This window comes from Hemicordylus capensis, chromosome 4, assembly GCF_027244095.1.
Source record: "Hemicordylus capensis ecotype Gifberg chromosome 4, rHemCap1.1.pri, whole genome shotgun sequence".
NCBI classification, from domain to species: Eukaryota; Metazoa; Chordata; class Lepidosauria; order Squamata; family Cordylidae; genus Hemicordylus; species Hemicordylus capensis.
The window spans coordinates 133,626,666-133,654,216 of record NC_069660.1 but is presented as its reverse complement, the minus strand read 5'-3'; the positions used below and the strand labels follow the sequence as shown (position 1 = coordinate 133,654,216).

Genomic DNA, 27,551 nt, shown 5'->3' with positions numbered 1-27,551 from the left:
GTCTCATGGTTATGTGGGAATGTCCACTTATCCTTTGTGTTCAATCTCCCTCAATAAATTTTTGTTAAATGGATTTTGCAGTATCTGTAATTATCTCGAACAACCCTGCCAGCTGCATATCTTGGAGGAGGAAAAAACCCTTTTAACAGCGGAGTCAACTTGCTTTCAGATAATCAACCAATTGTCTGCAATTGTTCAATTCTTCCTGCAGGCTATACATGACCATTCTTTGATCAACAGATATCAAGGGCATGATTCACGGATAAGTCCTCCAGTGCAGCATCAAAGAAATAAATGGAGGATGCACATGAGCACAGTGGTTATGATTAGAACTCTTAACTGATTAAAGCTTTTGAGGTGTGTGTCACCTAAACCAAGCAGAGCCTCCATGCTAAAACACAAAAGGCACATTTCTCTCCCCACTTCTCTAGAGGAGCCCCCATTTTATAACTGCTTTCCTTGTAAACACAAAGTATCTCATGTAGGTTTAACGAAGAACCATAATAAGAAACAACCCATTTTTCTTTTTCTCCCTTTTCCTCTCAATTTTAAAATCAACCCCAAAACACACACACACACTTTCTCTACAGGATCCCCAGTGGGACAAACTTTTAAATAAAGAAACAAATTATTTGATAGGATACAACACCCTCCTCGCTGCAATGGCCAAGCTATATACTCTGCTGCAGAATTTTGATTGCCTTAGGGCCCAAATATCTATCACTTTATAGAGGGAGCATTCTTGAGGCTTTAAAAGGGTGGTAAGGCTGCTTTTAAAGAAACCCTCCTTGGACCCAAGGATTGCCAGAACTATTGGCTGGTCATCAATATCCTCTTCCTGAGTTGCATGGCAACTATACTGAGCAGCATCCTGCCACTTAGCTGTGTGCATGGCACACTGACCGCTGCTACCCTGCAGTGCAGCCCTATCAGAAGTGTTTGTATACACACAGTGGTGCGGGCAGTGTTCAAGCCACCAATATCCCCTTGCTCAGTATGCCAGTTTTTACTGTTTTTACACAGTTTTAAACAGTTGTAAACAGTTTTTATTGTTATAATTTTGTTTTTTTTGTCAGCCATCCCCTCCCCCCTCTCTCTCCACACACACACACACACACTCTCTCTCTCTCTCTATAGATATATATATATAATATAATATAATAAAATAGTAAACAGAATGACATGTGGCCCAGACACTGCTTAGTTCTAGCAGTGCAACATTTGATCAGAATTTGGAATGCATGCCAGCATTCTGGAAACATTTGCTTTCAGGCTTACTGGGAAATGAGAAGCAGCAAGGATGTTTGCTTTGAAGTTACACATTCTCAGAGTGGATGTATAATCTGACAGTTTCCTAATCAACCACCACTAACATTGCTGGTGCAATACTTGATTGAAGAACTGGGGGCTCATCCTGTCTAAGCCACATGACCACATGTTTTTAGGGTTGTGACCACAACCTTAGTTATTTGGAAGTCGTCCCTCCTAAAATCAGCGAGGCTTGGTTTACCAGCATTATTAGAACCGGTTCTGATTTTATGGAATTAAACTGTTTTCTTAATTTGGAAAGGTATTCTTACCTTTGCAATACATTTTTGCTTCAATTGCTACACTTTGAAGCCTCCACTTCTGAGTAGGAAAACATTTGCTGTTTTATTTAATGTACAATCAACCGCGAAATGCAGTCTCCTGTTTTAGCCTCTGCGGGAAGGATAGCTGACTGTGAATGAAATACATACGTGCTTTGTTGCTTAATACGCTGCATGGCCCCTTCTGAAGTTCTCCTGACGAATCCCACCTCTACCAAAGTGCTGCTGCAACGCACTGTGTCGGTCTGCTTGCAATCGACCAATCACGAAACCATAATAGATGACGTCTTATCTGCAACGGAGCTCTAGGGCTAACAATTCCTTCCTCTCTTGCATCTGTGCCTTCCTTCAAGCCTCTCTGCCTAAACATTTGGCTACTGCCCTCTAGTGCTTTTGCTTGGGATAGCACCCTCCCAACTTTACAACAATAAACGAGTCTTTAATTGGGCTGCAAGTCGGTTCTACTTATTAACTATTTTGATCAGCTAACTCTGTAATCAGGCAGATTAAACAAAATTTAATTATTTGCAGAGTGTTTTAGTACGAGTGAGATGGAGGGATGCCTCTTCTGTAGTGGTGATGATGCCAGTTCTAACTTGTGTATATAATCTAACAATATATCAAGTGTGCATTTTCCTCCAGACCTATTCTGTTCATGTGCAAACTTATGCAAATTTAATAAACTATTTAATTAATCAATTAACAGCTTCAATGCTGACCCAGTCACATAAGTTAATACCTGATGGTCATGCAAATGTGAATCAGGCCTTGTCCTTAAAGTTGTGCCATGGAGTCAGTGTCAACTCCTGGTGCCACAGAGCCCTGTGGTTTTCTTTGGTGGAATACAGGAAGGGTTTACCATTGCCATCTCCCGCACAGTATGAGATAATGCCTTTCAGTATCTTATATCGCTGCTGCCTGATATAGGTGTTTCCCATAGTCTGGGAAACATACCAGAGGGGATTCAGACCACTATTAAACATTTTGGCCAAGTTTGCCCTCACTTCCTTTTGTCCAGCACCTAGCACACACCTGTTATAAAAGGATTGCATAGATGCAGTAATGTGTGCTTCCATCCACTCTTCTATACAGTCAGCATACACTTCCCACTCAAGAGATTATTTTTCATAGAGGTGATCCACAGCAACACCTTGGAACAACATAGGAATACAGGAAGCTGCTTTATATCAAGTCAGGCCATTGGTCTATCTAGCTCAGCATTGTCTACACTGACAACAGCTCTCCAAGGTTTCGGGAAGGAGGATTCCCTCCCAGGGTGTGAACGTACTACATACTTAGGTTTCTCCTCACAACAATGCTGTGAAGCAGGTTAGGCTGAGAGAAGTGCAGTTTGGGTATCACTGGGCTAAAAGCATAGCTAGTGAGCAGATTTAGCTTTGGTGACGAGAAGAATGACTACTCACTTTTGCAGTCAATAGCTCACCTTTAAAGTGCTTGATTGTCCGTGCAGTCCTTAATGTTCAGAATCCTGGAGAATACTGCACAAGACTTTGCTTCATCTTTAGTCTCACTTTATAAGTGTAGGAACTCTTAACAGACATAATATGAACAGGGCCTGCCACAAGGAAGTTTCTAGAAAAGGGACTGCAGGAAACACCAAATAACATCATGAAGTCCAAAACTCCAGTGAGCTTTGGGGCAGAGAAGAGATTTCAAAGCTTGATATTTTTGCTCAGCCATGGTGCTCACTGGATAACCACAGACCAGTCATACAATCTCAGCCTAACCTATCTCCCAGGGCTACTGAAAAGATAAGATGGACCAACGAAGTGATCCACCCTGGTAGGAAGAGCAGGGTAAAAAGGTAAAATGGACACTTGATGAGACCTTTCCATCTGGCTCCTTGCAACACTTCCACCACATAGCACCACTTGCTCCAAAAAACGTGCTTCCTATGCTGCTTTTGGTTAGGCCCCAGATTAGTTTCCAGCTAAGGCTGGGGCCTAGTTCACACAGGTTAGTAAAGGGGCAAGCATGCTAGGAAAAGAGACAAAGGTACTCCCCAGCAGTTAGCATTAACATTTTGATTAATACAGGAACAGGATGCATGATTTTGTACTTATTTCTATACATTTCAGTGCTTGAGGTCTGCTTCATTCCCTTGCTTTCATACCATGGAAGATTTATTGCAATTCTATTTAAATTACAACTATCTATATATTTAATTCTCCTGGGTGTGCCTTTCGAACTTGCGTCCCGGCAGCCCAGCTGATTGGCTGGGCTGCAGGGGCGCCTGATTGGGTAAGGCGCACCCAGGAGAACAGCGGTCGCGGCCATGGCCACTGGCGGGCCGGCCTGGCAGCGACGGGGAGGACAGGCCGAGGAGCGAGGAGGCGGCAGCGTAGCGGGCCCGATACTGGGGTGGGGGTTGGCAGGCCCGACAGATGGCGGCGGTGGCGGCTCTCGACGGCCCCCGCTGGCGGCGGCTCTCGGTGGCAGCGGCTCTCAGCCTGGCGGTGGGCCCGCCCATGGCGGCATGCTGCTGGAGACTGGGGTGGGGGGAGAGAGGCGGCGGGTCTGACCCGGCCGCAGAGGCGAGGCGGCGGCGGGCCGAGCCGCGGTACTCGGCCCGGCCAGAGACTAGGGCGGTGAGGAGAGAGGTAGCCAGCCCCAAAGAGTACACAGATGCTCTGTGCAGGGGTCAGCTTGTATACTTTATTACTCTTACATCCTTCAATTGGGACTATTTACACCAACCTTCCATTTCTACTTTATAAGCAGGGGATACTACAATGCAGCAGAACATGCATATGATGTATACAAACCAAGTTTTGCATGTGTGAGTGGCAGATATATGCAATTACAATGGCATATTTTGATTTATACATTACCTAGAAGCTGTATACTTTCTAGCATATCCGTTGAATAGATTTTGTTGAATAGATTCTGTTTCTGTTGAATAGCTTTTTAGTTAGTTGGCATTTTTATGGATATTTTAATCTGTTTTTAATATTTTAACTGTTAAATTCTTGGTTTGTTTTATGCTGTAAACCATGTAGAGACTTCGGTAATGAGCAGTATACAAATGTATTAAATAAATAAAAATTTAAAAATCTATGGCAAAATGAAAATCACCACATGGCCACCAAGAAAACAGCTGCAAAGAGAAGTTTTCAACTTACTTGCACATTTAGGTGTCTACTGAAACACATTCATATGCATGTGGCATAATGGGATAATATCCATGTAAGCTGGTAATACATGTTATTTAGCGATTGCATCATATTTTAAGGGAAGACAAATGGTTCATGAGAAAGTAGACAATGCAAAAGTGAGAATAATTTATTCGACATTTAACTGAAATACATTTTCCCATATGTGTTGTGACCACTTGGAAGGCCTTCATTGTTTAAAAGCAAGTATGTACCCCAATGTTAAGAGTTGTGCTGAGTTTTGAATACATATGCAATGCTATTATGTATCATTCGGCTGACCATACATCTTCTTCCTGGAGCTTGAACACACTTGAAAGACAAGGAACGAACCTGGAATGATTTAGAAGTGCATTAAAAACAGAGCAATACATTTCAACTGGAAAGCTGAAAGGTTTGGATAATAAAAGCTAGAGAAGTGTATCTGGAACTGCTGGATATCACGGTAATGAGTACAAAGCAGAGTACTAGTCTAAGAAGAAAATTAAGACAAGGTAAAATAGGCTAACAAGGTGTTAATAATTTAGTTTGCACCATCTATATAATATTACTGCAATTGCTATTCCCTATTCAATGCGGAGAAAATTACAATCAGCAACTCAACTGTAGGTTTCTATCCATGACAAGAGACAGAAAGCATTACAGAAGTACATTGCCTTAGTGTCAATATTTCTTCCCCCCACCCTCTGAACACCATGAAGTTGGAAGACTCTGTGTGTATGTTGTAATGCACTTTAAATATATACTTAAGACCAGCTTTATATACTCTTCAGTCACTATAAAATATTTAAAACTCTACCAACGTAAGCAGAGCAGTTTATACTAACTGAAGATCTGGTGGCTGAAACTGTTTAATAAAAATGGATAATTTATTTTTCCCCCAACACATTTTGGGGTATCTTTGCATGTAATAAATAGGCTTGGCTTACCACATTGGAGGAGGGTCAAATTGTGATGGTTTACTTTCTAATGCAATGCTAGAAAAGGTGTTTGGAGATAACTGGTTCTTTTTTTTCAGAAAAAAATACACAAAAAAAGGATACAACAAGAAAGGATACACTTTGCATGACACAGTATTACTGCAGTATTTACGCAGGAATGTTTCTAAAGAAGAACAGCAGAATGTGGTTTAGTTCTTCCATTCCCTGTTACAGTTTTCATTGTTTAAACTGCCTATTTTTAAGAGTGGTCATTAAAAAAATCTTACTACAAATAAACTAATGTGTGCAACAGCAACAAAATATTAAATATTGTTTATTTAATGCCAGAGTATGCTGCAGAATTTGGCTTTTTTACCATTTTCAAAAGCAAAGCACTTTTTTCTCCAGTTCAGTCTTCCACGATAGCTGTCTCTGGGGAAACTACCAAACACCATCATATTTGTGGTGGAATATGTTCTATCCCTGACTTTGTGACCTCTCTCTCTATATATATATCTATTCAATATCTATTCAATATATCTATTCAAAATAAAGTAGGTTAGGCTCACTGAACCACCCACATAAGCAGTCACCTGCCCCTTTGCTATCCTTTAACATAAACATGGAAACAGAAAATGGAAAAGGGATCCATTTTCATAGCACACATCTTTCTGGAGACTGTAATATATTCTTCCCCGTGGATTTGGGACAATGACTGCTAGCTAAGCCGTAGACAGGGGTCCAAAATGATATTCACTAGTTTGCCAGTGACGTCTGCATTTTTTGTTCTGGCAAGATATTCCACCCCTCTCCAAGCTGAGAGACAAATTCTGGGAGGGGGAAGAAATGCACCCTACCTAGCTCAAAGGTATGGAAGAGAGCAGAGGCTTGCCCTCTTAACTTGGTGCTCAGAGTCAGTGTGAAGTAACAGTCAAAGCCCCATCTTTCACCAGGGGAGGGGGCAGAATTGGTAGAACACACAAATTGTCCACCAAGGTCATCGGAACCTAGCCACAAGACCGCTCAGCTTGTTCAGGGTGAAAACAACATTATCTTCCTTAAAGGCATGGGGTTAAGGTCATTCATACGACCGTGCAACGCTGGTCAGGAGCAGGAAACCCAGGGTAGAGAGGCTTGTGTGAAGTCTCAGGACTCACTCCTACCCAGCTGCTCTGAAGCAGGGCTACCCCATCCTTTACTTTGGTTTTAACAAAGGTAAAACAAACAAACAACCCCTTCCTACCTGTGTAGCATGGGATACACAGTTTGGGTTGCTGTAACAGAAAGCAAAGAGGCACCTTTTTAGAAGTGGTGGTTCTCTTTATTGAGCAGGGGGAGAGCAACTGGCCCTATCCAGCCCCAGCACAGCATCCCTCCAGTGCCTGTTGCTGGTGTCTATATTATGTTTCTTTTTTATATTGTTAGCTCTTTGGGGACAGGGACCCATCTTTATTTATTTATTTTTATTTCTCTATGTAAACCACTTTGAGAACCTTTGTTGAAAAGTGGTATGTAAATATTCGTAGCAGTAATAGCAGTAAATTGTTTAACAAGTTTCACACCTGAACATGATCAATCGCCTGTGCCGATCCAGTTTTTCACCTACTGGAATCACCTATGCAGTTTCACAGGCAGACATATAAACATTTTTGTTACCAGAAAGCACTGATGAAGCCACTCAAAACAAGGGCAATACAAGGATATTCCTTTGCAATGTACATAGTAAAACTCGAGTGGAAAACTCTCTACTGCACCACTGCAAACAGGTTTTTAAAAAGCTAGTATATCCATTGAACTTATTAAAGCCATGTTCATGGAAAAAAGATTATTCAGCCACAATATCTGGTTGGTTAGAAATGATCCAAGCTAGCTTTTTAAACATGAACTATATTAAACCTGGCTTTTTATAGTATCCAACAGGAATCACACTTGCAAATATCTAGTAAGGAGATTGAATATGCCATGAATATTCCCTTTCAGTGACTGCAAATATTTGTAATATTCATTGCAATGTTTTTGCTATTGCCCAAGAACGATTCTTCTAAAGTGACAAAGCATTCAAAACACTCTTTTCATCACAACTGAAAGTCTTCATGTTTAAGACGTTAACCAATCACAATGGCAGGTATCTGTACAAGCTTGCTAAAACCTCTGTTTTAGGCAAGATTCTGGCAGGGTTATGTACTGTGGAATCTCTTTTAATGCTTGCAGCAGTGGTGTAGCAAGGATCCGTGGCCTGTGTTCTTATGAGCAGCCCTCCCCCACCACGGTGGCACACTCCCTACCCCACTGAAGTGGCCTTGCCCGCTCGGCAGAGGCAGGAGGCTCCTACTGCCTGTGTCCCATGATCCAGCCGGCTCTGACCCCAAGGCAACTGGGAATGAAGCGCACAGATGCACCCAATGATACATGATGCGCCTAATTTCTAGCCGCCTCGGAGTCAGAACCCTGAGCAGTTGGGAAGCGGTGGCATAGCACACCACTGAAGATTGCCAGTGTGGCGTGCTACAGGGAAGAAAGCTGATGGAAGTGCGGCAGGCAGGCAGCAAGAACATGGCGGAGCATCACTGCAGCAGGAGTGATCAGCCAGTTCATTGGGAGAGGAGGGGAGGCAAGCCGGGTGACCCTGGAGGCAGGGCAGCATGTGTTCTTGGGACGCATCCACCCAATTATAGCTGCACCCCTAAATTCACGATTATTTTTAACTATAATCATTACAGCTTGTGTCCACTGCTTTAAGCCTGGAAAGTGGCACACGGTTTTTATAATTAATAAGAAACTTACAAGAGATACTCTTATTCACATCACTCCGAAACAAGTAAAACACACTCTTAAAAAACAGATTGTTATGCTATGAGTTTCAAAATGAGATATGGGGAGGAGAGGAAAAGAGTGAGCTGCAAGCTTGCTCCTTGTCCTTCCTTTAATATCCTCAAAAGAGAGGAACTAATATTGAAGATTTGGTAATATATAAAAAGAAAATCAAGTTTAAGCAATACATCAAACAGCCAACTGGAAAATTGTTAACTAGCTGGAACACACTTGTACCATTTTTAATTTTATTAGTTCAAATAAAGATGATGACAAATGAAATGTCACTATGGAAGGAGACAAGTTGATTCACATATTATTTAAAGTATTTATATACTACTGTTCAATATCCTATGACTCGAAGGCGTGATGCCATCTACTTTCTAAAAGCTAGTTGGAAGATCTGACACATAATCAGCTTTCTGCATGAATTGCTGATGTGCACCTGCATGGCCATCTCTAACACAATCAGGGTGCACATCTGCCTCCAAAGCTGTCAGTTGTTTTTCACGGGCAATTGCAATGCAACCTCATCTACTCCAGGGCCAGAAAACACAACTCAAAGAGAGCAGTGGACTAGGAGTAAGTGTGACTCATTCCTAATCTGACATGCTAATAAGTGGAAACATGCAAGAGGAGAATTGTGGAAGTTTCTCAATATAAAATATAAAAAGCTTTTGCTGTGCTGGTCTGAGAGACATTTAAAGTCTCTTACTGCACCAGCAGCTGTTGGTGTTAAGATCTGCCCGAGCCCCCATCGAAGTGGTAAACACCTGTGTATGTGTACCTCTTCAGACCACAGGTGAGAACTCATTACAAAATGCTCCCCAACAACAACAGAAGTTTCTTACACAAAACAAGAATGTCAGCAAGAAGGGCATGGTAGAGCCCTTCTTTCCAACATCTAGCCTTCCATGTACAGGGAATGGTTTATGGAGGGACATTCAACCATGTGAGCTCTCATCTGAAATGGTTCAGTCAAAATACAGGTTTATTCCCTCAGTGAGAATCAGCATTAGTGTGCGTGTTTTTAATGCAGATAAAATGGGCTCTTAATGAGAAAGAAGCCCGATTTTCACCTTCTGTTGTGTATATGCAATAGATGACTTTCTATCTGCATCCTGCATTTTAGGGGATTTGTACCTTTTAAAATGACTGCATTTACAGTCATTCACAAAAAATAATATACATATGTATCTGTATGCATGTGATATCTAAACAGGGTTAGAGTATCTTACCTTCAAGTGTTTTCCTCATCGTTTTCTCTTCTCTTCTTTGGAATCCTGCTTGGGTCTTGCTGATCGAGCAAATTGCTAGGATTATGTTAAAGAATGCAAATCTAACAGTAATTGGCAATTGTTTGCATGACTATTATTTATTTATTATTATTTCTTGTTTACACAGTCAGACAGGTGTTACTGACTGGTTTGTTTTATCCAGACATCGAGTCCTTCCCAAGGACCTGGGATGCCAGAATTTTATTGTCAGTTGTTATAGAGAGTCGCAGAATATAGGCTGTTCCCAGTAAAGCTGCTTTTTGTAATTGGCTGATGGTGATTTCTGTGGCCCCTATTATTATTATTATTATTACTACTACTACTACTACTACTGCATAATTCAGGAACATTAAAATTTGCATGTGGAAAAGTTTACAGAAAAACGTTAGCTATATTTTTTTGATATATATTTATTCAAAACAAAATTGATAAATTGTAGAACCAACTGTTCTTTATGTAAGGATGGAACAGTGTTCCCTCTAACAGGGATTCCCAGATGTTGCTGAGTACAACTCCAATAATTCCCAGCCAAAGGTCATGGTAGCTCAGAATGCTGGGAGTTGTAGTCAACAACATCTGGGAATCTCTGTTAGAGGGAACACTGGGATGGAATTGCTTTTTGTTCACTCCACGGTTTTTGTCGGAAGGGTTTTTTGTAAATGCAAAGACATATGGTGACTAAATATCCTATTAAATTCTGTAATGCATAGTATCAAGATAAACAGAAGTGACTGCTCTCTCAACTGCTAAGTACACAAGTAATACTAAAAACCTTATTAAATTGTGTTTTAACAAAATATAAACAAATAAGTGAGTGTGGCATAGTAGTTAGAATATCAGACTAAGACCAAGACTAAGGTTCAAATCCACAGTCAGCCAGGATGCTTGATGAGCAAGCTTTCTCTAGCCACACTCTCTGGAACTATCCTACTTCATACGGCTGTTGAAGAAAAAATGGGGAAAATAATCATGTATGCTGCCCAGGGTTTGTGGAATCAATGAATGAAATTACTTACAGTGCAATCTTATGCTTACTGTGTTCAGACGGACTTATTCCTAGGAAAGCACAGGAACACATCCTTAGATTGTGATAAATGCCCAAAAGCAGTTTCAACAACAGCCTGGGTAATTGGGTAACTGTGTGTAAAATCTGTTTACCTACCTTGGAATGTCAAATTGTCATGTTTTACCATTCATACAATGCAAAATATAGAGCATCAATTTTTCTTTTCTTGGCTATTGAAATATACAAGCGCTATCTCAATATTAATGTGGTATATGTTATTTAAAGTGAACCTTTAAAATTGATCCTTGTGTCAGAACTTGCTGCCTCAGAGGGAAGACTCGTTTTCCAATGCTCTGAAGTTAGAGTTAGGGTTAGCAATGACTTTCAGGTTAAGACAGTTCCAATTCCTTGCTTTAAAACAAGGGATTTCCGATCCACAAATCAAGGTAATATAAATCTGAAAGAAGTCTGTAACCACTTTCAGATAGCAATGTTTGAATTGCTGATAAAACTCAGGGAGACAATAAATATTAGTGCTACTTCTGTCTAATCACACTCTGGCCATGTATAAGATTTCCAGAATCTTCCTTTAATCTAACCATTCCTGAACTGAAACAAAGACTAAAGCTGTGGGAAAGGATACAACCACCATAGGCCTGTCGAACAAAACATATCCATTTGCTTCTTTCAAAGCTTTTGCAGCTGCTTTTTCATTAGGAAGTCCAACAAATGCTTGTCCTTTCATGCGGCCTTCTTTCATTAAGCGTATATCAAACCTAGGGACAGAAATGCTCCAGTTCTTTGTTTGTCCATCATGTACCATAACAGAGTGCAAATGATATGTCAATTCTCTCAGATCATATACAGGTAACCAACAGAACTTTTATAAGAAGCACCACTCAATCTAGTATTATGTAGAAGAGTTCTACTTCAGGGTAGTATATAAACAACCTTTTGTTTTTTAAGCAGTCAGCATGCAGACTGCTTGCCTTGTCAGGTTCCTGCAAGGCTCAAAACACAGTAAGGATCTATATATTTATCTCTATATTTAATTCTCTTAGGCGGCATGCATGCCCAGGATTTGGCGGCAGAATTCTCGCGACACGTTGTGAGAGTTCCGTAGCCAAAGGGTGAGAGTTGCAGGCAAGAAAAAATGGCAGCGGGCAGTAGCGGCAGACCGCAAAATGGCCGGAGGAGGCGGGCTTGGCTGGCCGCCGGGAGACGGCAGGACAGCCTGGCTAGGTCAGGCAGTCCCGGGTAAGGACAAGGAGGTGGTGGCAGCCCAGAGTGGGAGGCAGCGGCAGCAGGACGGCCAGAGGAGGCGCCAGCAAGAGGGGTGAGTGGGAAACGGGCAGCGGCGCAAAGCCCCGGCTGCCATTGGAGACAGGAGTGGGAGGCAAACGGGTGGTGGGACTTCGCCGCCCGGGAGGAGGTTCCCTGTTCGCCACCCGCTGAGGTAAGATGCACAGTGTGGGGGAGGGGGAGGAGAGGAATGGAAGGGGAGGGAGGGCAAGAGAGAGAGGGGAGCAGGAGGGAGGGCAAGAGAGTGTGGAGTGGGAGTGGGGCAAGAGAGAGGAGAGCAGGAGGGCAAGAAAGTGTGGGGCAGGAGAGAAGGGGAGGGAGGGCAAGAGTGTGGGGCAGGAGGAGGGGAGGGGGCAGGAGGGAGGGCAAGAGAAAGTGGGGCAAGAGGGAGGGGGAGGGAGGGCAAGAGAAAGTGGGGCAAGAGGGAGGGGGAAACAGCCGGCCCCAAAGAGCGCATAGATGGTCTGTGCAGGTAGGCTAGTGAGATTTGATGTTCTTTGGAAGGGAAACTGGAAGCAGGTATCTTTTAGGCTTTCAAAATGTCTGCCTCCCACTACACACCATGCTTAATTTCCCAGGCTATGGAACCCACAGAAGAAAATTGCAGTTGTTGATACACTGGCTTCTTCAATTTACCTCACAGGTTGTCTTCCAAGCTGCAAAGGCTCCTGTTTGCAACATCCTTTGCTTTCTTATCCTGTAGATGTTTTTCATTCCTTCTCCTATCAACTGCACTGCTGCTCTATATGCTGTCTCCGTGTCTCTTCTTGCTGTCTCCATGTCTGTCCCTTTTATTCCTAGTCCTCATTTGAGTCTTTTCCAACTCATTCTCCCTTCATACCCTGTGCCTCCTTTTATCTGTATAATGTCATAAATCAGTCCTACATTAACATATCCCCCACCTCTGTTGCTTTCCCCATGCGGCTGCTTTTCAACCCAAGCATTCTCTTATCCTCTCTGCCTTTCAGACATCTATTCTGTGTGAAGGGTACAGAGAACAACAGAACACTTGGGTTGAAAAACAACAGTGTGAAGAAAGAAGTATGTTAATGCAGAAATGACTCATGGCAATATGGAGATAAAAGAATCTATTCTGAACTATATCCTTAAATAGAGGGGAACAAACCACCTTGTGGAAAACAGGAGGAGTTCACTTTGCTTACCTAGTCAAGAGTACAGTAGTCAAAGAGTTACCTAACCCTTACTTACATTATACGTTCAGTTTCTGATGAAAAGTCAACATATCTTCCAAAAATAAACTTCAAGTCCTGGGATTAAAACAAAAGCATGTCAGGGAAAGTTAGCAACCTTTGACAAAGGAACCAAACACATTCTAATGAATTATTACTGACCTTTTCCTGAACTTGTTTAGACAAATTCTTCACATAAATCCTGCAATTTGGATCACCAGGCTCATAATTTTTGAAGACAGAAAGTATTTCCATTTCTTGAAGAAAAAGAAACTACACTTGGTGATCTGTATTTTAGAACACTTGCTTATTTAAACTCTTAAAAGAATAAATGGATTAATCTCAAACACCAAACAAAACTACAAAATCAATACGTGCAATCAAGATTGCAAGAAACTAGCATTTACAATGTATAAAAGTGCTTGACCAATAATAAAATCACCTTTTTTAGACACTCTGCCTTTTTCTAGATCTCTTTTAGAAATAAACTCTGAAGGTATTTCATCGTCGTCATCGTCTTCCATCTCCTCTTTATGATTGGAACTGGGAGCAGGGAAGATTTTTCCAAATCCTGCATTAGATATTCCATCTACTACTGTGCAGATGTCTAATTTAAAAAAAATCCAAAGCATTTACTCAGGATGTGATTTGGAGGCACAAGAGTTCCCAGCTGAGATATTTGCCATATTCCAATGCATTTATGTGGTGCTTTAGAGTATTCAAGACACTTAATAAACACTATCTTGAAATAACCTTACAATACTATTGTAGGTAAATATTATTTTCTCCATATCACAGAAAGAGTGGCTTCCTAAAGTTACCTAGTGAGGTCTAGACAAAGCTGAGACTCAAACCAGGGACTACCTGATCTGTAGCTCAGTTTCACAGGTCCCATTCAGACATAATGCCAAACTGCAGGCAGAACTACCTGAAGCTAAGTGCTGAAAGTTGATAATCACCCCACACACAATCCAATAAGTGAGACTTCATTACCTCCACCCACTGCCTAGAGTCATCTCTCCCTCTTCCTAGTTCTGCCAGGCTCAATCCCAGCATTTGTGCTGCTGTTTAAAAATTAACCCTTTCCTTTCCTTCCAACCATCACATGGCTCCCCATCCAACGCTTATATTGCTTCCTCCTTGTATGAAGCTGGAAACAGTGTAAATTTTGCTGGTGATAAGCAATATATATGTACTAAAAATAAAGACTGAAATGGTTGGATGAGAAAAAGAATGTCTTCTGCTGTTTCCATCTCTATGTGCAAGATAACCCTACAAGGGTGTTTTTGGATGAGGTGCCAAAGGAAGAAAGAAGAAGCACAGTTCAGGCAGCAAAAGAAAGGGTGAGGTAACAAATTGCTAGGCAGCAAAAGGTGGAATTTCCGCTCTGTAAAATAGCTAGCAAGAGATGCAGACTACCTAGAGCCGACACATTTCTGAACTGCTATGAGCCTCAGGTTATAGCAGGCACCAAATTCGAGCAACACGATGGGGCCAGGAGACCCTGAGTTTCAACAACCTAACCAACTTGAAACTAGGTTCAAATCAAGGTTTTGAGGCACTAACAAAACCATGGTTGGAAAGAAATCCCACATTCGGATTGTCAGAAATGCCGATCTTGGGTACGTTTAACTGTGATTTGGTGTTATGTCCAAATTGGACATTAGTCACTATATCACACCAGCATCCAGCTATAACACTAACTTGTAAGTTGGGCGTAAGTGGATTTTGTTACATACCATTATCTTGCTCTTTCTCCGGGGTTTTCTGAAGAATGGCTGGTGCTTCTGCAGAAATGTGAAATTCAATTTTTTTGAGGCCTACAGTCTGTGGCTGCTCAAAAACATCTGAAGGCGACAGTGCTGGATGCAAATTACTGTTTAAATACAACATTAAGCTAATTTAAGATTTGTCTTACAGAAACATTTCCCCAAATAAACATTTAGTTTTGAAAGAGAATTACACTTCTGTAATGCATTTTTAATCAAACTGGCTTTTAAGGATCTTTTGTGTAATAGAATGGTAGTTGATCTAAAAGCTGTGGCTTAACCTTCTGAATAAATCTGACTTAAATAATAATTAACAGTTCTTTTTTGCAGTGGATTTGTGTGCTTGACCCACTTTGAGCAATATAATTTGAGAGCTACAAACTCTTAAATTAAATTCTAGTGCAAACATTTCAATTCCCAAAACTCAACTTTTCAAATGTTTGAGACGTTATTAACTATGCATGATTAAAGCATACTTAATCATTCACACTTAATTTGTTTGTAGCACAGTTTGAATGATTTGGAGTATAATTTGCATACTCTGAAGTACCACTGCTGATCAATGTGACAAGTTGTATATATGATTGCATATTTATACAAATTGAGCAAAATGCTAAGATTTCAAATAAAAAGGACAAAAACTCAATTATAGTAAACTATTCTAAGGTTATGAAAATATGTAATTTATTGTCATAATATTCGATATTTCTGGTAACTTGATTTCAGACATTATACTGATCATTCATTCAATCAATCAAGACATTGCAAAGTAAGGCAGCAATTATTTGGGGAAACTGTATTAAACACTCATGTCAATACCTCTGAGGAGCAGGTAGGGCGACATTTAATAAATCTTTTATCTTCCTCCTTTTTCTTGCATGGCGTTGCTTTGTTGGTATCTGTCGTTTGGGTTGAAGGGTTGCTAATTCCATCAGCTTTGTAAATCTAAATATTAGCACATGAAAATATACAGAATTACAATTGTCTATCCTTACTGTTTCTGAATGGAAAATATTGTCTAAAAAAAATTAAGAAAATTTGTCCTAAATATCCCACAGGTTGTTTTTTTAAAGGGGGATCTATCTGGTAGATGCCGTAAACTAAACTAACATGGTATTGATATCCCTGAAACTTTTCCTCCTTTTCTTCTACTAAGGCTTCAGGGAGGGATAATTTAATTGCTGAAGCATATTGCCCTAAGGAGATTCTGGAAAACTGAGAGAAGCAGCTGCTTCCTTTGGCTTTATTTTTTACATATGATAATAAAATTCAATTAAATATGCTGCCACCTTACCATCAAAAGAGCTATCACCACAGTGTCTGTGGGCTTGGAAATGAAAGTATATAACAGCGATTCAGAGAAAAAAGTAACCCCAAATTAAGGAAGGGACATATCTTTCCCAACGCATTCTCTGCTTTGGTTACACCCATCAATTCCATGCCTTGCAGAGCCTCAGTAACAGGAAAGGGGATTTTTTTCAGAAGCTATTCATTGGAGAATGGATGCTATCATTTGCCCTCATCTGATCTCAGAGGCGGCATCTTTTTGGTGGCACAATGAGTCATCGATGGAAGTGTCTTCTGCAAATGGAAGGAGAGCTGTACTCACACAAGGGGTTTTGCTACAAATGGGTCCCTACATGAGCACAACTCTTCCACTTGAAAAGGAGCTTCTGCTGGTGGTGGTATGCCATTGCACCAAAGGTTTGGATGCCACTTACATGTTTCAAAACTACAGGAACCAAATGCATCAGAGCTTAAAATGAGTTTCAAAAGGTATGAGGAAAGGAGGGCTGTTATTACCATACTACTACTATTATGTAGATATCGTACTGTTGAGAATTATTTTGCAACAGCACAAGTCAAAATGAGATTTTGCCCTTGGATGCATCTTATTATGCTAATGCACCATTCGTCAAAACAGATATTAAGGAGTTTTTAAAATAAATCAGGATTTGACAAAACTCAGTAAGTTTAGGTATCTGAATATTCCACGGGGCTTTCTGTACTCCCATGCTTTCCAAAAGCAGCAAATATATATATTTGCAAGATAAGAACTAATCCTTCATTGTAGCAGAGGGAGAACTTTACAACACAATCTTAATAGCACCCCATGAATTTCAATGAAACTTACTTTCAAGGCTGCATAATATTGCACACATCTACCTACAGTTTTAGCTAGAGTGTCCAGTCTCAAAGCTTTACTATTTGTGGGCCAAAAAGGAACCACACTGAAGTCCTACAGGTGTGGCTTGCTGCAAAATATAGCCAACCTCTCTCTCTCTTCTTCATCACCACTTTCATATTCTGATTCATCTTTACTTGAATCCTGACTATCTTCTTCTTCAGGCAAAGGAGGCTCTTCAGGAGGAAAAGGTGGAATAGGAGGTGGTGGCAAAGGCGCAGGTATATACTCTTCATACTGAAGGAGCAAAAAGAAAATACATCTTTGCTATTTTAAAAAGAGTTGTATGTTTGATAGTTCAAATGCAGAAAACCAAACAAAACTAAGTTGTTCTAGTAAGAACTAATCAGCCTACTGCCCTTTCACTGTCTCTACAACTGGACTAAATCTGGTTCAAATAGAGGGCCACAAGTTAGATCTCCTACACCTCAAATGTTCATCTATCCACCATCTTGGATCGAGATGGATGACATCATTACAAATGACACCACTGAGGTGTCCCTGTGTGCCACTAACTACAACTGTACCAAATTTGGTTCAAATCAGACAGGCCTCAAAGGTTCACATGCCCACCATTTGGATCATCACAAACTACACCATTGGAGCATCCCTATGTGTCCACACAGCTGTAGCAAATTTGGTTCAAATCGGTTAGACTGTCCACAAGTTAGTGCACCTGTGCCTCAAAGGTTTATGTGTCCGCCATCTTGAATTGGGTTAGATGACATTATCACAATCTACACTATTGAGTTGTCCATATGTGTCCCTACAGCTGTAGCAAATTTGGTTCAAATTGGTTAAGCAGTTCACAAGTTAGCCCACTTACGCCTCCAAAGTTTATGCATCCACCATCTTGAATCGGTGTGGATGACATCATCACAAACTATGCCACTGAGGTGTCCCTGTGTGTCATTCACTGCAACTGTACCCAATTTAGTTCAAATGGGTTAGGCAGCCCACAAATTAGCCGGCTTGTGCCTCAGACATTCACGCGACCAGCATCTTAGATTGGGGTGGATGACATCATCACAAACTACGCCGCTGAGGTGTCCCTATGTGTCCCTATAGTTGCAGTAATTTTGGTTCAAGTCTTGAAAATAGTGCACTTCGCCTCAAAGGTTTACGCATCCGCCATCTTGAATCGGTTACATCATCACAAACTATGCTGTTGAGGTGTCCCTACAACTGTACCCGATTTGGTTCATATTGGTCCAGGCGTTGCAAAGTTGATGGGGGCGGGGGGGGGGGGGAACACACACGGACACACACACATACACATACAGAAAGCCACGTGATCTCATAAGCCTACTGGAAAGTAGGCTAAAAAGTAATAAAATCAAGGTGCTGTATTTCTAACCACTCGTGTGGCAGTGCTCTATGCCTAGGAGATATTTCTGTGAATGTAAAGAGCTGTGCTCTTGGAAGAGGACTTTCAATTTCCTGAAGAGGCTCCTGACACAGAGCACCAGTGTGTAACGGATTAGAATATAACCCAGAAACGTCCCTCCCCCCAATAAAACTATACAATATCCAGTGACCAAGTGTTTTGCATAACAAGTTACTGCTAGGCATTTCTTAACACATTCCATCTTGTGTGTGGAGATATGGAAAGGTTTATTCCAAGGCAGAAGCATCCTCAATATTTTTTAAAAGTGCAATACTCTTGACACATATGCAGGAGATGGGGATCACTCATAAAAAAAGGAGTAGGGGTAAGGGAAGAATAAGAAAGCAAACTTTTCCAAATATCTACAGTATATACTGTTTGTCTCACTACTGAATGAACAGAAGATGGCATCACCATGTGAAATGCACATTTAGCCGCTGAGTGGGAATGGTAAGAGAAGTACTATATTTTGGCAGAACGTGAGTACAGTGTTTCTGGCTACTTCTGCTATAACTCATTTACTTTTGGCTTATTCAGAGAAGTTGTAAATACATAAGTGAACATTTGAACTTGTCTTAATGCTGTCAGGAAACTCATGTTATTTTCCAAAACAACCTCTTTCTGGAAGTATAGGCCCCCACAATGAGCCAGGAAGTCCATGAACAGAGGGCAGGATCCACCACCACAGAGTATTCTGTTTCTCTAACAGGAGCTACCTCTAACCCACAAGCTCACGGGAAACATTTTGTAACTTACCATGGCCATCTCCTTACCATGGGTTTACCATGGCCATCTCCTGCGCAATATGAGATGATGCCTTTCAGCATCTTTCTATATCGCTGCTACCCAATATAGGTGGGCAACACACCAGCGGGGATTCGAACTGGCAACCTCCGGCTTGCTAGTCAAGTCATTTCCCCACTGTGCCATTAGGTGAGGAGGGTATCTTTAAAAGCAAAATTGTCTATGCAGTTTACCAGAACACTGAAGTACTGAACATTTCATACCATGGGAGGCCGAGCTGTTATTGGTCCAAAGGGAGAAGGAAGATTCATTTTGTTCATGAGATGCAAAACCTGAAATATAATAGCAACTCAGTTTTTATATAGCATTTCACTTAAATGCTCAAAGTGTTTCATACAATTGTCAGTAATCCTCACAACTGCCCCATAAGGGGAGCGGCAATATATTATTATTATCTCATTATTACCACACCTTCCCTGTGAAATTATTTTTTTGCCACATTACACCACATTTAACATATACCCCAAATCATGTTACAGATTTTTTTCTGGAATGCTTTCACACTTGTGGAAACAAGTAGGGAATTCTTTATTAGAAGAACTAATTATGGAATCTCAAGAAAAAAATTCTACAAGTGAAATAAGTCATGAAAACCTGGCAAACACGAATTTGTAAATATATGAAATGTATGAATATGCAGTTGTTTTTCCTAGTACTAAGGGTATTGGGATAAAATGACCTAGAAGGAAATTGATAATGATTATCAATTGATAATTGATTATCAGAATGCCCAAGACTGTGATGCACAGTAGGGCAAAATCTTTTTCCAAGTATGAAAAACAATACTCATAAGAGTCTGAGGATATAGAAAACTTGTTTATATGCTTGCAATTCTCTGCCACAAGACATGCTGACAGCCAACTGCCTGGATGGCTTTAAGAGGGATTTATATAAATTCATGGAGGACAGGTCTATCAATGGCTACTAGGTCTGAGGGCTATATGCCACCTCCAGACTCAGAGGCAAGATGCCTCTAAATACCAGTTGCAGGGGAGTAGCTGTAGAAGAGAGGGAATGCCCTCAGTTCTTGCCTGTGGGATTTCAGAGCCATCTGGTGGGCAACTGTGTGAAGCAGGATGCTGGATTAGATGGGCCTTAGGCCTGATCCAGCAGGGCTTTTCTCATGTTCTTAAGCTTCTCTAAGCACTAGAAGTCTGCTATTTAAGAAGAAAAGTGGGATTGTGAACAAACCACAAATAAGGTTAAATTATTTCCCAATTAAGTTAACAATAGCTTTCACAACTGAGAATATTTTCTCCATGCTCACAAAGGCAAATATATTTTAAAAGATTCTAATTACCAGAAGTGAGATAATAACCACTGCTGAAAGCTCACAAAAGTCCCTTTGCAGTCTATCACTCTATATTCATAGCAGCCACTACAATATATAAGATTTAGCCAATGCAACATTTAGTTAATTGCTACATTAATCAAAACCCATAATCCAAAACCATTAATCAAAACCCCAGTTGCTCAATTGATTGGCCAGTAAATTTTAAAACATTTAATCAGGTTTAACACAAATATCGATACAGATTGCAAATGGCAAGTACCATCTTAAGAGGCATTCACTCCTATGTGAGAGGATCTCTTTAATAGGGCAACAATTTCAGTAGTGTCCTCTTCTATAACCTAACTTATGCTACATCTTAATATTGACTGATCAATTCCTAAATAATTAGTTGTGAACAGGTCCAACTGGGCTCAGAGAGATTACTCAAAGCAAATAAACAAAGATGGATATGAAAATGCTCAACAGTTCTTAAACATATTTATATAGCTTTCAGCAGAAAAGAAAGTCTTTTTATCAATAAAAATTATATAGATTCCCTTTTACCAAATGTTCCCAGTGTTAATTTAGTAGGTACAAAAAGCAAAGCACAACTTCTAAATTAAATATTATTTTACTATATAAAAGTAGTAATATGACTACATAATGCAAACATGGACAGAGTGCATTCCTTGAAATTGAGTGGGAGAGGGATTTTACACACTCACCTGCACATAAAACTTAGGTACACTTGCCAGGGCATTTGCTATGTTGGCCAAGATTGCACTTGAAGGTGGTGGATATAGGTATTTGAGGCAAGAATTTATTGGAAAAGTTAACCTGTGGAGGAAACAAATCAAGGAGTTTACGTTTTAATGACAAAAAACAAAGCAAACACACATTGTTTTGTAAAGTACAAAAATCAAGTACATGGGAAACAGACTTACATAAGCTTTTAAAAACTCATCCTGCCAAATTAATAGCCAGGATCACCATGGCCAGTATTAAAAGAACTAAGCAACTAGTTCCACTAGCCCTAGGAATATTTTGCTTGCCTTTCTTGAACTGCAGTTTTCCACACCATATGGCAAACCACTTTTGAAAATCAAGGAGAATTTCAAGCGCAATTTGAAATACTGCATACTGTACAAAGAAACACAGTCAAGTTTCATGGGGTGCACATCTTACATACACTTTTAATATCTTTTCTGATCCTAGCCCATGTGATGACAGTTACAAACAGGGAACACTCTGAAGAGTACTTTTAAACTCAACCTATTGTGTTAGTTTCAGAGGTATATATTAAAGCCTCCAGTCCTAACATCTCTGCAGACAGAGGCTTGTAGTTTCTGAGAAAGCTGAGACAAACTAAGCAGAGTTTAAGGCAGCAAGGCAACTTTTTCAGCAGACAGGACTTTTGCTGTTCACCAGGTGCAAGAACTAATGCAAGAACAGAGTTCAAATGTTAGACTGCAACCTTCAGCACACTTTCCTGGGAGTAAGGCCACTGAACACAATGGGCAGAATCAAGACTAAATTGCTAACGACTAAATCCCCTTGAATTGTGTTGGATTCCACCCAAAGGAACTTCCTTCTGAGAAATATGCATAGGATTGTGTTGTTAGTCAATGGCAGACAAAACATCCTTTGCATATACTAGCAAACATATATTAATAAAACGAGCAGAACTTTGGATGCAATTATGGAGCACAGGGGATGAGCCATTCTTAAAGTTATATTAATCAACAGCAAATGTTACTGGTTTCTGCTTTATTTGCTTAAAAATATGCATAGGTACATTAAGACTAGGATCCAACATAACACATTAATAGGTACATCAGAACCTGAGAACTAACCCATGTTTAGGTGCAATTCCACTTTCAATTTTGAAACACGTTAACTCTTTCCTTTCCTTCTCTTCTTTTACTGGTTCTTCAAAACTAAAGAAAAACAGAATATATGGACAATCTACTATATTAAGAAATCATATGGCATACCAAATTAATTTGGTTGTATTGACAAAGGGCAATTTAAAAAATATAGCATTGACCAGGTAAATAAAAAAATTTCTATTGTTAGTGTGACTGGCTTTTTCAGCATATTATAATGATCAAACTGGTCTCTAGGACAATCTGAAGGGACCATATATCACAGATTTTAAAAGAACTGTACTGGCTGCCAATATGGTTCTGAGTGAAAAACAAAGTGCTGGTTATTACCTATAAAGGGCTCAATGGCTTGGACCCAGGGTACTAAAGAGAGAGCCTTCTTTGTCATAAACCCTGCCACCTACTAAGATTATCTGGGGAAGTCCAGTTATGGTTGCCACCAGCTCATTTGGTAGCGACTCAGGACCGGGCCTTCTCTGTGGCTGCCCTGGGGCTTTGGAATATGCTCCCTGTAAAAACAAGAGCATTCCCATCTCTAATTGCTTTTAAAAAGACCCTCAAGACACACCAGTTTTCTAAGGGTTTTAACTGAAATTAATTTTAAACTGTTTGTTTTTATCTTGTGAAATTGTTTTGACTATTTTTATTCTGTGAAATTGTTTTACCGGTAATTGTTTATGCTGTATTGTTTATATTTGTTATGTTTTAAATTGTGTACACAGCCTAGAGATACACACATCAGGTAATATATACATATGATAAATAAATCCTGAAAATTCTATTCTTCATAAAATAAATACAGTTTGTGCTATCAATATGAAATTTGACACAGAGAATCAACCTTGAAATAGGGAACATCTGACCAAACTTCTATTTGTATATCCACAGCAGAGTTTATTGGCTAATCTTTTGTATGGAAACATTCTCTTGTGGGAGTGGTGGTGGTGGTGGGGAGACGACGCTAAATTTCAAAATAAAACAATATCCACATACCTTTTGTCTTTTTCAGATAGAGAAGACTGGCTAAGTGCACGAGCACTATCTTGGTCCTTTGCATATTCAACTACTAGAGTGTGGCCTAGAAGATTCAGCTGATGCAGTCTTGCTAAAGCCTTTAATTGAGCACAAAACTCAGCTAAATGAAGTAAACATTTAAATGCATTTCAAATCAAACTGACATATATTATTTTATCCCTCCCTCTTTCAATTAACTTTGCCTAGAACTGACCTCCCAGGAATAAGGCTTCTAGAGGAACATTTTACTTTTAGGCTTCTAGAGGAACAGCTTTTTTTTACTTTTACTTTAAGGCTTCTAGAGGAACAGCTTTACTTTTAATTTACCTCTATTAATGACTAAGGCCCACAACAAAAAGGTTTTAATACCTACCCAATTTAATTAAGATTTTTCCAGTTCAAGAACAACTGGAACGTAGCCTGAATACTGCTTCAGAAATAATCCAGATTAGTGGTATAGAATTTATACCATATTTTATACAGCAGCATTAATGTGAAATGCTTTGTAGAGTAATAAACCAGAAACCTTTTTGAATTGAAAAGTGGTATATAAACTATAATAATGCAGAAATGCATAATGCAACAATGGTGGTCACTGTAGACCATACTACATTTTAAAATTCTTATGATTTATATTCCATATTGCATTATCCATCTCTTCTCTAAAGAAAATATTACACACATCAAAACAATCATGAAGGAACATAGCAAAAAAAAAAAAAAATCAGCAATGACCCCAATACGTACCTGAGCAGCTGTATTTTCATTGGGAAAAGTAGCAAAAGCTGTGTGTTTCTGAAAAGATAAGGAACAGCATAGATGTATCTATTTAAGAACATAATAGAATGCAAGATATCAATTGCATTGCAGCTCTTTTGAGCAGCAGTGAAAGCTCAACAATACAAACAGTACCATCTCAAATAATGGCAAAAAAAAGAGACTTCTCCATGTCAGAAAGGAACATAGTGAAAGTTGGAGAGCTGAGAGGGAAGTCTTGTATTCTGATGCATGAACTGGCCTGTGGGAGCAATCTCATTCTCTAGGTGTGCACTGGTGTTCCCTCTCATTACCCCAGCACAATACATCTTAACCCAACATATAAATGATTTCGTTTGTGAGACAATAATTATAACTGAAGACCAAAAAGTTACAATTCTTTCAATACATGCTTTGAATGTTCTCTGAGCCTAGAAAAGAGTGGAGACAACCCATTCTAGATAGAGTAGCACTCCCTCTGAAAGAACAGATGTACAACTTTAGGGTCCTGGACCCAGCATTCCTCCTGCATGCCCAGGTGACTGCAGTGGCCCGGGATACCATTGCACAACTTCACCTGGTGCACCACCCACACCCCTTCCTTGAAAAGGCAGATCTGGTCACTGTTACTCATGCTGCATTCATGTTGTACCTCGATTACTGCAACACGATCTACATGAGGCTGCCTTTGAAGAGTATTCAGCAATTGCAGTGCAAAATGCAGCAGTCAGATTGCTATCTGGGGTTGCCTGATCATACCACCCCTATATTGAAACAACTGCACTGGATTCTAATTTGTTTGTGGTTTTAATTCAAGGTGCTGGTTGTGACCTTTAAAACCCTTTATAGGTCTGGGTCCTAGATATATGAAGGACTACCAATTTGTCACCTTAAGTGGTGCAGTAGAGAAATGCTTGAATAACAAGCAGAAGGTTGCTGGTTCGAATCCCCACTGGTACGATATTGGACAGCAGTGATATAGGAAGATGCTGAAAGGCATCATCTCATACTGCGCAGGAAGAGGCAATGGCAAACTCCTCCTGTATTCTACCAAAGACAACCACAGGGCTCTGTGGGCACCAGGCTGTCAATAGACTTGACAGCACACCTTACTTACCTACTCCCAAGTGAATCAACCTGCCTAACAAAGTCATGCTGTAGCGGGTGGGTGGGTGCTCTGCCCATAGGACATGGGCTTCTAAGTCATTACTCCTAGAAAATGGAACTCTTCCTAAGGAAGTTTGCAAAATTTCATTCTGCCTGGCCATCCAAATGTGCCTTCTTTAAATAGTTCTTTATGTATAATGGTGATGTGGACCCTTTCCACAGTTCACTACTGTGACATTTTGTTGTGTTTTAATGCTGGACTGTTTACTTCTTTTAAAATGTGTTTTATTATATTATTGTGTTTTTATATTGTATGCCACCTTGAGACCATTTGACAAAAACCTTTTAACTACTACACAGCAGGTAGAAATAGAAAAGGGGTAGCTTTGCCCCACAGTAGAGACTTATTGAGTCACTGCCTGCCAGGCTTTCAAAAGTACAGGACTTCTGGCCCCAAACTAAAGTAGTAGCTCTATGCACATCCTTTTTGTATGGCAGAAAAATCCCAAAATTATGTTGATTGATTTGGGTAAAGCTTAAGATCATGATTTTTTTTTTTAAACATACAGCTATCCTTTGCACCGTTTTTCAGATCAGCTCAGAGTCTTTCCTTTAATGTGACGAATCTGTGACACTAAAAATCATGCAATGCCAATTTTGCTTCCAAGGAAATCGGTACATGCTTCACACAAGTGCTTCTTTACAGCCGTTTCAGCCCTTAAGGAACGTCCCCGCTTCCTGCCTACCAGCCTCCCGTAGTCAGAGAGGACCCGCACGGATGAGGCCCCGAAGTGCTTCAGCAAATCCTCCTTCTCCGAGGCTGTCAACACGGCAGGCAGGTGCCGCACCAACAGCGTCCGGCTACTCCTTCCTCGCCGCAAACGCTCCTCAGAACTGGGCGCCGCCATGTTGTCGGTACCGTAAAAGACTCCCAAGGAAGGCAATACACCGCGCATGCGCCAGACTCTCTGACGAACTCTCTCAAAAGCGTCGAAGATGACTGTATCGCGAGAATTGAAGTATCTTTCTCAAAGTTAGGAGGACCACCGAGATCATACTGTCGTGATGTGAAAATGAGTAATGCAGTTTTTTCTCTGCTTCACAACGCCTTCAGTACTAAACTGAAATTCCACTGTTTTTTCCATCTTACATACTTATGCCCATAGACATCATAAAGTTTTGTGTGTTTGTGTGTTTTTAGTGTTATTCAAGTGTTAGCGACTTGCATGCATAGAAGACATTTTCTGTAGAGGGGCGGAGATATCTTGGAAGCGAGTCCCTTTGTCCATAGACAAACATGGTAAATGGCTGCTTTCTGCTCAGTACCAGAAATTCGGAGTCTTGTGCTACTCTAGCATTTTTTCTTTCTTAGGTTTATGGGTTGGGCGGAGCAAAACACAGAAAAGGCCAGTGGGTGGAGGGTTAGGATGCGTTCAATTACTGGCGGGAGCTCACCTGAGCATTTTCAAATGCGTTTTCCGCTCCGAAGCGTCAATTGTTAATTTTATGCTGACAGAACTTTAATTCCGCCTCTCTACAGCAATACACTGACTATCAAGGAGAACGATTTCTTTTCAATGAGTCAACAGAGAGCTTTAAAATTAACAATGTGTCTTGTCCTTATGTTTTTTAGAGAGGCAATAATAGATTTTCACTCATTCAAAAACCTTCAATTTAAGATAAGAGTTAAGACGCTTTCTTCCTCCTGTTCTAAAAAACATGGAAATTGCAAGTTAAGGTGCCCATCTTAACTTCCACACCGTGTACGCTGTAAAGATTTGATACAGCCTCATATCTTGTGCTAGCTTTAGAAATGAGGGGTCATGCATGCATCCTCACTTTGCCTTGGTCTTTCAGCTGGATATTAGGTTGAGGCAGACTGTACCCAGATAGAAAAATCAATAGGTACAGCCAGGCCAGGCGTGGCTCGTGAACTCTCTTCGGGGGTGGCGGCGGGCAGCTTCTTTAAGGTAAACGGAGCTGGTGCTCTGTGCCGCCCAGCAGCCCCCGCGGCAGGGAATTGCCTCCACCACTCACCTGGCCGCTGGCAGGGGCTCGCCTCCACGGGAGCCAGGTGAGTGGCGGAGGCGATTCCCTGCCGC

At 40.6% G+C, this 27,551-nt stretch overlaps 2 protein-coding genes across 11 annotated transcripts in view; both read right to left on the bottom strand.

The window, feature by feature from the left end:
* Positions 1–1,895, bottom strand: part of LOC128323268 (pancreatic alpha-amylase-like) — a 35,680-nt gene extending 33,785 nt beyond the window's left edge. For 2 of the 7 annotated variants that reach the window (XM_053245996.1, XM_053246000.1), the window contains exon 1: positions 1,740–1,894. The gene's annotated coding sequence lies outside the window, so the exon portion shown is untranslated. Of the gene's footprint in view, positions 1–1,580 lie in introns of all 7 variants that reach the window. The other 5 variants (XM_053246002.1, XM_053246001.1, XM_053246003.1 and 2 more) reach the window with 3 other exon arrangements.
* A 2,974-nt stretch (positions 1,896–4,869) lies between these two features.
* Positions 4,870–26,399, bottom strand: RNPC3 (RNA binding region (RNP1, RRM) containing 3). Of its 4 annotated transcripts, none has more exons than XR_008306184.1 (16): positions 26,196–26,399; positions 24,334–24,381; positions 23,566–23,684; positions 22,540–22,623; positions 21,412–21,523; positions 19,617–19,685; positions 17,311–17,459; positions 15,857–15,982; positions 15,008–15,144; positions 13,711–13,875; positions 13,431–13,525; positions 13,288–13,346; positions 11,420–11,552; positions 9,732–9,806; positions 7,245–7,297; positions 4,870–5,866 (listed from the first exon to the last, which is right to left on the bottom strand). XR_008306184.1 is itself a non-coding variant. In XM_053246006.1 (15 exons), exons 1-14 carry the CDS (start codon positions 26,355–26,357, stop codon positions 9,747–9,749), a joined length of 1,518 nt encoding a protein of 505 aa, XP_053101981.1. In that variant the 5' UTR covers positions 26,358–26,399; the 3' UTR covers positions 4,870–5,866; positions 9,732–9,746. The 4 variants fall into 4 exon arrangements, 2 of the variants coding, with proteins under 2 accessions (XP_053101981.1, XP_053101982.1); XR_008306185.1 differs by having other exon boundaries at positions 4,870–5,095; XM_053246006.1 differs by lacking the exon at positions 7,245–7,297.
* Positions 26,400–27,551: the final 1,152 nt, after the last annotated feature.